At 38.5% G+C, this 11,713-nt stretch overlaps 1 protein-coding gene across 1 annotated transcript; it reads left to right on the top strand.

Annotated features, from left to right (window-relative positions):
• Positions 1–1,089: 1,089 nt before the first annotated feature.
• c1ql3a (complement component 1, q subcomponent-like 3a) lies at positions 1,090–11,497 on the top strand. The gene is made up of 2 exons (XM_073488621.1): positions 1,090–1,704; positions 11,318–11,497. The coding sequence occupies exons 1-2, from the start codon at positions 1,114–1,116 to the stop codon at positions 11,495–11,497; spliced, it is 771 nt and encodes a 256-aa protein (XP_073344722.1). The 5' UTR covers positions 1,090–1,113.
• Positions 11,498–11,713: the final 216 nt, after the last annotated feature.

The raw sequence follows: 11,713 nt of genomic DNA, 5'->3' as shown, positions 1-11,713 counted from the left end.
ATTTATTTAATCGTAAATAACTTAAAATCTGCCCTTGACTTTGTTTCCACATGAGCTCAATTAATTTCTTAATGTTCACCTGAACATATCACCATCTTCTGTGTCCAATGAAACCTGTTCACTGTGGCTGCCCTCTCCTATGGGTTTTCACTGATAATTCAGTGACTTTCTCTATATTTGTTAGCGCTTAAAACCTCTTCATTTGTGGGTTGGTCTGAGAGTGGATTATTTTTGGATAAGGAAGGGTTCAGATAGCAGGTTCCAATTTGGATCCTGTTCCAGGTTGGTTAAATTGACTATCCACATTTGTTAAGCTGTGCAGTCAACAAATCCCTTACCAATTTTTTTTTTTTTTTATCACAGAATGACTGAGCAAATTTAGCAATCTTAAACACTCAAAAGTGTGGAAAAACGTCACCAAAGTCATCTAAATAACTGCACATCGCATATTTGGGCGCTACAACAAAACCCTTGCTTAAATATTTACTATCGCCCCTCATATTAAAATTCAGATTCCACAAAATGTCCCTTCCTTATAGTGGGGTAAAATGCCCTGTTTCTATTGGACGACAGAACATCAGGACCGTCAGCGTTATCATCTCTATCTCTCTCTCCCACCAACGATTTGCTACTGCGGTGTATCTTCGCCTTTGGCTCTTTGATCGCTCCTATCAGGCAGACGGTCTAAGTAATCTTGATCCAACATAACAGTTAAGCTGCTGAACAAATATTTTGGTCCGGAACCTGTGGATCAAATAGGGGCCAACCCCATGTCTGGATATCAGAGTGTCCACGATATGCTGAATCCAGAGGTTTTGGAAATCACGGAGCAGTGAAGGACTGAACGTCAAGAGAGACTTGAAGAAGCAGCGCATCAGCAGAAAAAGTGTGGAGAGGAGAGGGACGAGGGCGGCGAGGGGAGGGGGGCATCGCTTTAAAAAGTTTATAAACATTACCACCGAAGTGTAGCTCCGCTACATATTTTTTTTTCTTGAAAGGGTTACCTCTCCAGCCAGCAAAATTTCACCCAAAAGCAGACAACAGGATCGTCCTGCGCTGACGCGGCTGGTCGGCAGGAAGCGGCTGGTGGCGGCGGGGGTCCTGGGGGTCGTAATGGTTCTGGTTTTGGTCATCCTCATCCCGGTTTTGGTCAACTCAGCAGGGTCTGCGGCGCACTACGAGATGCTCGGCACCTGTAGGATGGTATGCGACCCATATGGCACCAAATCTCCGACCAGCACCGCCACGGCGGACACGGTCCGAGACAACAGCCTCGTGCAGTCTTTACCCACTTTTATCCAAGGTCCGAAAGGGGAACCAGGTCGCCCAGGTAAGGCAGGTCCGAGGGGACCCCCCGGTGAGCCGGGACCGCCTGGTCCAGCGGGGCCACCTGGAGAGAAAGGTGAACCGGGCAGATCTGGTTTACCAGGACTACCGGGACCCAGCGCAGCTGCCGGCGCAATAAGCGCGGCCACTTACAGCACCGTCCCCAAGATTGCCTTTTACGCAGGGCTGAAAAAGCAACATGAGGGCTACGAGGTGCTCAAGTTCGACGACGTGGTGACCAACCTGGGAAACCACTACGACCCGACCACCGGGAAGTTCACGTGCTCCATCCCCGGGATTTATTTCTTCACTTACCACGTCCTGATGCGCGGAGGGGACGGCACCAGCATGTGGGCTGACCTGTGCAAAAACAACCAGGTAACACAGACAGTGCATATAAAGGCAAACACTGACAGTCTGTCATTTTAAACGCGGTTTCCACGGTTTGCAGTCGGGGACCACAGAGTTAAAAAAAAAAAACCAAACCAAAACAAACAAAAACCAAAACAAACAAACAACATTTTAACACCCGAGTTAATTAAGTTAATACTCAATTGAATTCACCCTATACCCTATACATCTATGGGCATCACTATCAGCAGGTCAATCAATAGCTTTTGTCGGCTATGCATACTTTTACAAAAACAAAACAAAGCCCAGTGACAACAGGGGATCTATATTTGTGTTGGTGGATACAGCCACTTGTACAGGAAATCTAGAAGGGTGAAGGAGAAGAGGAATGATCAAGCCTAGTCACGGACCTAACAACTCGATGGGATTTAGTGTTCAGGTCTCAAGGGGTAGTTACTGTCGAGACGCTGGAAAGATTTCTCCATCATTGAGGCTGGCGGGAGGAAAGTCTGAGCACCAGTTAATCTTGGTCAGTCTATTTTTATTCCTATATTTTAACTGTAGCACTTTTATTTAGGCTACAGGCCTACGTGATTTTCCGTTTTATACATATTTACTGTTGGAGGGAGATATTTTCATTGCCACTAACTGCGTCACTGTAATTGTCGTGCATCTGACAATAAAGAACTTCAAACGTGAAGCTTGAAACTTGAATGCACACTGAATGACTGAATTACACTGTACAGCAATGCTGCAGGAGCCATGTGGGCCTGTGTACCTCTGACATCTTTATATTTAATCTGGTTTCTTTGTGATCTCAGCAGGTTTAAATTTTGTACTTCTACAGATGTCCTTCTCTTTCTCAGCCACTAATCATGGTGAACAGATTTTAGATAAAATAGCATTTCAACAATATCCATTAATTACTGATGCATTTAATACATTATTTTGTTGCATAATACCAATTTAGCCAGTCTGGGTTGTAAAATGTGTGACTAGCTCATATATTAAGCTGCCTCATATTTAATGATTGCATGTTTTAAGCAAAATAGATAAAGACAAATAAATAAATACATATAATATATACTGTATATATGTATACATTTTGCTAAATCAAGCGGCAGTAAGCAGCTCATGTTATTGTAGTAATCCCCTCAGCTTCCTTCCTGTCTGGTAAAATTTTATGTTTGTTCCAGCTCCATTCAGTGTAGTTAGTTTAGGTTTTTAAATACTACCTCAATGAAAATAACATTCTTTTAGGGTGATGTGAATGCAATAAGGTAATAAGGTGTGGTCGGCTTTTGAAATACCTCTACGCAATGTCTTTTTGTTGGAGGTTTCCTATAGGAGCCTATAAAGTAGCCTAGATTGCAGTCTTTTGGAATATAATAAATCAAAAAAACCCTCAAAAGTACAGCACTTATGACTACTTTAACTTTTACAACAACCACAAATAACAAAAACAACGCTAACAATATTATTATTACAAGTATTAGTTGTATTATTATTATTATTAAAGATGATAACAATAACAACAACAATAACAACAATAATAATAATAATAATAATAATAATAATAATAATAATAAAGCCTGGGGATCTACAGCAGCCCTTTGCTGCTTCCTGTAGTGTACTCCTCTCTGTGCGTCTCTGTAGTGATCAGGCTGTCAGCAGCAGATCTAATCCGTGGGGCAAACCAGTGTTGCAGCACTGCTCCACTAAACACATCCCTCCTGCCTGTCAGCCTGCTCCTGTAAAGCTGCTGCAGAACACACAGAACCCAGCAAATATCTTTGTGATTAAACCAGTATAGCTGCTCACCATGAGAAATCAAATGCAGACAGACATGTTTCAATTAGGTCTACTGCTACGGAGACTTTCAAACATGATCAGACCGGGAAATAACACATTTCTGATCAGCAAATGCTGAGACTGGCCATTGCCTTGATTATGACCTTTATTAAAATCATTAGTAAAATATGACTTCACTTGTTTTAATTGAAACAACTCAATTTTGCCAAGTAGTTTTGTTTGTTATTCCACTCAAACTATCAAAAATATATCATCTTGTTTTAGTAATTTTCTAAAATCATCATTCTACTTGTGTATAGTGCATCAATCACTGCATTATGCATTGTTTTAAAATTCTTAAAAATGTATCCCCATAACCCTATAAAAACGGAAAAGGTAAATCACCCACCGGATTTCTTTCACTTGTATTAAAAATAGTACATCAGGGCACCTCAAAATGATACATTTAGATGGAAATGAATGCACTGCAAATATTAAACAAGACTTTCTTTCTTTTTAATAAAATATGGGAACATCATGCATGTACACACACATAAGAAAATTTTAATTCATGCTGTAGGTTTCTCAAGAAATACTACTACTAATAATTATAAGAAGAAGAAGAAGAAGAAGAAGAAAAAGAAGAAGAGGAAGACTGAAAAGGAAACCCTGGGATCAGGGTTAAAAAATTTTAATCCTCAAACCCTGAAAATTTAATATTCTAAGTCATTCTTTAGTCACTTTTGGCACCTGAATTGATATTAAAGTCACCATGAAAGAAGGAATGGCCTTTTACTTTCCTATAAACTGTAAATATACGTATGGAGGTGATTTTTGTCTCCCTCCTCCAAAGCTGCTGGATGTCGTCTGGTCTTTGTTAGCCAACGAAAAAATAAAATTAAGATAATCATGCCCTTATTGAGCTTTGTAAAGTCATGCTGAGACATCAGAGTTTGAAGTCTGTGTGCAATCCTAAAAGTCAAATACAACCTTCTCGAGAAAAAATCCAGGAAACGAGTAGAGGATGCAAAAGTGTTTTCTGCAAGAGAAGGGACAGAAGGTCATTTTCTCATCCAGAAAATAGATAACAGAGAGGTAAACCTCAAAATATAATCTCAAACTAATGTCTTGTTTTTCACAGAGTATTGTCTGCCATACCTGCTACTGGTTGCTTACATAGTAGTATTTTTCATTATCATAATGGTACTTGTACTTTTGTAAATTATCTGTATACTTCTTTTACCACTACATTACCAAAAAAAATTGTAGAGTAGAAGATAATGATTACATACTTTCTGATAATGGATAATGATTACATACTTTCTGATAATGGAAAAAGCTTCATACAATATTTATACTGAAATGTCCATACAACTTGATGACTAAAATGGCCTAAAATCAGAACTAAATACAATTAGAATAAAGGAAGACTGAAATGGTTTCCAAACATTCCAAATGTTTAGAAGAAGCAGAAGATGTACTTTATTCATCCCTTTTCAGAAATACACAAATGCACAAAGGTCCTATACCCATGCATTATACGTATGGAGAGGTGTCAAAGCGAGGGGGTTGCCCCGCATGAGGCGCCAGGAGCAGTTAGGGGTTCAGTGCCTTGCTCAAGGGCACCTCAGGAGTGCTCAGGAGATGAACTGGCACCTCTCAAGCTACCAGTCCACACTCTGTATAGACTGGTCCGAGCAGGTCTTAAACCTGCAACCCTCCAGTCCCTATGGACTGAGCTACTGCCACCCCCTCTGTTTTTTTCTAAAACAGGAACAAGGGAAAGTTGCAACCTTTAAAAACAGAGGGATAAAGGGTGTTTTAAGGCATAGGTGAGCCAGGCAGCCACCTAGGGCACCACTAGCATGCGCTTTTCTGTGACTGGTACTTGGCTCACACTGCTAGGATAGACTCACTTCCTACAAACCTCACATGGTTTAAGTGTAACTTAATTATTAGGTGATTAAGAAGTAGTAAGTACTATTACCACATTGTAAAAATACTCGGTTACAAGTAAAATTCCTGCATTGAAAATATTACTTTGCAAGTACAATCACGATAATATAGCTAGGATACCCATTGATTGTTGTCTTTGTAAAAATTCTGAAAATAGGTAGCATTCCCAAAGTGACACCTTAATAATACTTGTTCTGTCTAATGAAGAGTATAAACCTTAAAATTAATTAAAAAAAAAAAAAAAAAAATTATTCTAAAGGAAAAGCAGCAATTCTTCACATTTGCAAAGCTGGAAGCATGACATGTTTTATTGACTATCGAATTAGTTGTCAATTAAAGTGAAATAAAAATGACAATGTTTCCTGAGGGGTGTCAGAGGAAGTCTTACCTATAGATAAGTGTGTGTGTGTGTGTGTGTGTGTGTGTGTGTGTGTGTGTGTGTGTGTGTGTGTGTGTGTGTCATCACGGCAACTGTGGTCCTGGAGACACCTATTTCAGCACAAACCACAGAGGCAGTTTGAGTATTTTTCCAGCTGTCTGTCCAGAGTTTTGTCAGTGCTATAGCATCACAACGGTGCAATGTATAGTCAAGAAACTTTACAGGTGTGTAGCTGAGATCAAAATGAAGGCCGAGTTTGAACATAGGCATGGTCGGACCCATGACCATTGAGTATTCATGTAATAATGTAGAAGTGCCAACTGCATACTCATGGTCAGAATGTGAAAATGTTGACGGGTGTTATGGCTGGTGTGATCCCATTGCAAGATGTCTCATGGTTCTTTCTATTATTGATTCACCCAGCTTTATTTAACACTGGCATTCTATTTATATTCAACATTTACTCATTGATACATAGACAGATTACTGTGCTCAATTATCTAAAAGCAGGATATCATATGTTTGATTTAAGATTTAGACCAAGACCGTAACTTGGTTGTGGTTTGGCAACAATTGTGGTCATGGTTAGAAGAAACCAACACTGACCCGATGTGACCAGTGGTCTTTCATGTCAGAGTTGCTTTGTTGAACCAACTATCCTCCCTATTTGGAGGTTTGCACAAAGCTACTTTCTCTATCTGTTCATGTTAAAAAAAAATATATTGCATTTGAATTTGTATTCAGATTTATACCAGAAGTGTTTTTTAGAAAGTTATCATACAATTATCTGTTCATATCCAAATGATGTATTGTTTACATCCCTACTCCTAACTAGGATTTGTGGTTGTAACATCACTTTGCGTTCACATTTGCTCCTGAAAGACAACTGTCATAATTCAAAGGGCCAGGACAGGTCCATCTCATGAAAAAATAGGACATTTTTCTGGTGAGGACAGTATCACATTGAAAAGATCAAAACTGAATAGGATAGTCCTAGTTTCCCTATCTTTGAGAGACAGAGGTGAGATGAAAAGAGAGGGAGACAAAATCACACAAGGTCTGTTTTTGCGCTTGCATTTGTTTGGTATATTCAGTTTACAGTGAGGTGGATTTGGTACTGCTGAAGGTGCGTTTATGCAGAGCTTGTCACAGTGCAGTCCTGTTGCAATGACATTTGTGAAAAAGTGCTGGAAGCATGCATGTCAAAATAAGGGCTGTGGGTAAGTAAGTTCACAAAAAGGATGTGGAGGATATTTTACTAAAACCGAAGTATAGTTTTCAACAACCAAAAGCTGGCATTGAGTGATGACATGTTTTTTCTAGGCTTGAGAGAAGATCAGTAGAATGTGTTGAAAACAGCAAGACAATTGGCAGAGTTTTTGTTAATAGTTCTCCCCACGACTTACCATTTGGCCAACTAAAGTATCTGACTGGTATTTATAGTGACCATGATAATGTGAGGAAAAGATTGTTTTGGTGTTAGTCCCTGTTGACTGAACCATAAAAAATATGATAATGGTGTAGTTACTACAAGCAGATACTGTAGTCATATTGTACTGCATTCCTACAGGAATACAAATAATATACTTTGTCAGTGAAATTTTAATGATGCATTCTGTCTCAACATTTTGTAACCTGGCAGAAAAGGAAAAGTACTCATTATGTTGATAGAAACTAATCTGGATAGCTTTGAATATGTTTCAAAAAACAGTTATTTGTGCAAATTAGTAGTGATGACAGGGTTGAAGAAACAATGAATTTCACAGATGTCTTTGGTGAAGCAGAGCCTTATACAAATACAACATACTGACCACGGACTCTAACAAATGTCCTTTTTCTTGTGCAAATCAAATTACACATGAATTTTAGATTATTCTATTTATTTACTTAAAGAAGAATATATACGTGAAATTCCCTTAACAGTTATCACAGTTGTCATATGATCCTAATTAGATTCTGTTTTAGATGTTGTGTAGACTGGTTGTTTATTGTTTAGCTAACTTGTACAGTACCTGAAAAATCTCACTATTATATGATAATGAAATTTATGTTCTTGTAAGGAAACCAGCTAGAGCTCCAGATATTCTTAAGAAATTATTTTTAAACTAATCTAAGTACCTCATATTTACCTTTGTCAGCATGATAGAACTGGATATCACATTGGTTAAAAAAAAAAAATCCCACCACTTGCTTATCCATCTCATTACATTTTATCAGCAAATGCCTTTGGCCATAGCTAATACAATAAGTGCGTTGAACAAGAAAAAATAGAGGAAATCCTACCAAATATACAAATACATAGCTAAAAGTGTTAAGACATGTAAGTGTGCTCAGAGTGCTTATGATTGTTTTAGTTAGTGCATGGGATGTGGAGGTGTAGTTTGAAAAGGTAGCTTTGAAAAAATAAAAAATAAAAGGTGCCTTTTAGTCCGGAGTGGAAGATGTGCAGTGACTGCTGTCCTCACTTCAGCGGAGAGTTCATCCCACCACTGTGGCGCCAAAACAAAGAAGAAACCTGATTGACGGGAGTAACCACAGGTTACTTGAAGTGACAGTCTAGCCAAAACACACAGAGATGCTAGCGACTGAACCCAAAACCTCATACATGCAAAGCATGTGCACGACCACAAAGCTACGTCCTCAAGCAAGGATTTGTTGCATTTTAGTGCACTGATAAGACACTAATAAGACGTTATAAGCCATATTTTGTATCAAATTAGACAAAAACTAGAAATTATATGTGATTTATTAGACAGTAAACAAATAGGTATCCTAATTGTAAACCATGCAACTAAATCATGCCATTTTTAGAAACCACATATAATTCATTATTTGACCCAAAATATACAATATGTAGACACAAGTATACCTTACAATACAAATATGAGGTCCTAATACACTATTGAACACTATTTTACAAGATTTTGCAATGCCATAACAGATTCAAAATATATTAGACACAATTTTTCCCTTACTAGCTTATAATACTGTAGACACCACCCTTAATGCTACCACCATGAACCTTCAAGGCTAAATTAGACAACGCAGGCTGTAATTAGACAAATGTAAAGTCATATTATAATTATAACAATTATAATGGTCAGACAAAACATAGAGCTCAGAGCACGATACACTTATATGGCCTTTATTAAAGGGTAATTTGTCGCACATTACAATAAAACTGTACCGTTAACTCAAGTCAAACAACATCATAGTCTTTCATACCTGGATGTTCTGTGGGTACTTAATGTCATGTCCCTACCTGACACAAGTAACATTAGGTTATGGACATGGGCATTGCAATTTTATTTTCATTATTAGACTTTGTCAGAGGTTAATTTGAATCACGTTACAAAAAATCTGTGACGCAAAATAAAAATAAAACCATCTTTATTTCCTACCTGTTAGACCCCCATTCGGCTTTCTCAGAGGTGAATTTGCAACATTTTAAAACAGCTGTACTGCAAAATAAAATGAAATTCATCTATATTTTCTACCCTGACAAAGATTTCCAGTCAAATATAGTTCTAATATACATGGCAGAAAAAGTGGCAAGCAGGGTAAAGCATCCCCTCCTCAGTGTTTAGCTGTATTCCACCAGCCTGGTGGGCTATCATCTCTACTGTTTGCAGTATGTAGCTGCTCCAATTACGGTGTGTAGGTTGATATCTGGGTCTGGGTCAGTCTCCATCATGTGATATGCAGGTTGACCTGCAATGACATTAAACATTTTTTGCATGTCCACTGTCTCAGTCTATGTCTCACCCACAGTTTGTCACAGATGTCATCCTCTGTTGTTTTCTTGATGATGTCCAACAGAATCTGTTTTATTCCACGAGGACAATGACTGAGTCACTAACTGAGCGTTGACTTTTAACAGGTGTAGCAGAGGCAGTTAATCATGTTATTCATGATAAACAGTGGATACTCTTAGAGTAAACTTGATTCCTACTGAATTAAACAATTTTTTGGCTGTAGGTAAAGTAAGAGCACGAGGACAGCTTCACCTGTGTAACTTTAACAGTAGGACACCTGAACATGCACAATCAAATGTGATACATCACTTCACAACCTGACATAATATCACTTTGCCAATTGTAATTTTAAATATCAAGGTGCACAATATTATGTAGTTCCAGATAAGAATGTAGATAATCTACCATCTGTCTCATGAAGAAATTCTTATGTCTATTATTTGTGCAGTTTCCTAGAAAATGCAGTGTAATAGTGTACTAAGTTCTCCTATTTGGTTTCTAATTAGAGTATAATTTGGTATAATAGTGTCTGAGTATAGTATATTTTGGGTCTAACTAGGCATTTTGTGTGGTTTCTAATTAAAGTATAATATGAGGGTGCAGTGTCTAAATAGGGTATGACTGTGTTTGTTTGCTGTCTATTAAAGAACATACTATTTATACTAGTTGTCCTTGTTTTTTGAAAACTTAAATTTATATAGACCTCAACAGTAACTGCCCACTTTTTGAACAGCCTGCAATCTCAAGCATGAGTGCATGGCCTTAAGTGTAGTACATGCCCTTTGGACACTTTTATTCATCTATAAAAATAACGCAGCATGTCAAAAAGAAAACATGTATACTCTGTGGTAAAAAGATACAATGCGATTGTTTTAGCAGTAACTCCTTAGCAGACATTACTTTCTGGGGCAAGATAAACATTAGGGTAGTGTAGTACTTCTACTAGTAAATAAAACATGTTTCTGACAAGTATGATATCATATCGAGCTGTGGCTTTTACAGGATCATATACTATCTTTTCACAATCTCACAGCTTGTGATATGTCTATGTTGGTGGTGGTTTCAACATTATAGCTTGACTCAGAATATAAATGGCATTTTCACCTCCAGAACCTCACTGTTGAGTACTATTGTACTATGAGTGCACTCACAAGCAGTCTAGCAGCATCTAGCAGTTATATTCCTTGAACACAAGTTCACCTGGAGAATCCCAAGAATGACTTCTAATATCTATATTAATCACCAGAGATTTCCTCCATCACCACCATCACTCCGAATTTCCCACATTCAATAAATATAAAAATGTAATGGACAGGTTGGGACAAATTTACTGAACCTATCTACGCTCCTAAAAGGCTAAACCATTACTTTATTCCTCTTGTCGCACCATTGGAACAAAACCGTATGTTAGTCAGTATGTTAATCAATTTGAACAACCTATCCACTCCAGCCAAGTACTTGTCAGTGTCTAATGGATCTCTTCAGCCACATATGCATTTCTCAGTCTATGTAGCCACATGCATACATCTGGCAGATGGCTGAATGAATACAACAATTGGGCAGGAGTCAGATGTAGACATGGTACAACACTTTCCTAAATATGGGATGTCATGAATATTTCAGCTTTTATGCTTAATGTTTACTGAATGTGTATGATTTGTGCATGCTTGTGTGCGTGTGTCTGTGTGTGTGTGTGTGTGTGCGCGCACGTGTGCGCGCGTGCGTGTGTGCGTGTGCGTGTGTTTGTGCCTTCCTGCAGGTACGTGCCAGTGCCATAGCCCAGGATGCGGACCAGAACTATGACTATGCCAGCAACAGCGCTGTGCTGCATCTAGAGCCAGGAGATGAGGTCTACATTAAACTAGACGGAGGCAAAGCTCATGGAGGCAACAACAACAAGTACAGCACCTTCTCTGGATTCATCATCTACGCTGACTAGGCAACAACACATTCATCAGCTATTACAAGCCTTGTGGGCCAGTCCTTCTACAAATCTTCCCTTACGAATACGATGCGCGAAGAAGCCAATTTAAATCAGCCTTCATAACCTGCATATTATTTTCTTCTGTACATTTGACCATCATCACTATCCTCAGTGCAACTTTCGACAGTAACATCAATAAAATCGTGGAATTGTGTGAGGTCAAACCATATC

This window comes from Pagrus major, chromosome 19 (assembly GCF_040436345.1).
Source record: "Pagrus major chromosome 19, Pma_NU_1.0".
NCBI classification, from domain to species: domain Eukaryota; kingdom Metazoa; phylum Chordata; class Actinopteri; order Spariformes; family Sparidae; genus Pagrus; species Pagrus major.
Note: the sequence above shows the minus strand (reverse complement) of the source record. Positions and strands in the feature narration are given on the sequence as shown.

What these genes read in the sequence shown, in the direction of transcription:
- c1ql3a (XM_073488621.1), top strand. Translation starts at nt 1,114, where the DNA reads ATGGTTCTGGTTTTGGTCATCCTCATCCCGGTTTTGGTCAACTCAGCA. An exon ending in ACCTGTGCAAAAACAACCAG is followed by an intron (nt 1,705 to 11,317) that starts GTAACACAGACA and finishes GCCTTCCTGCAG; the next exon opens with GTACGTGCCAGTGCCATAGC.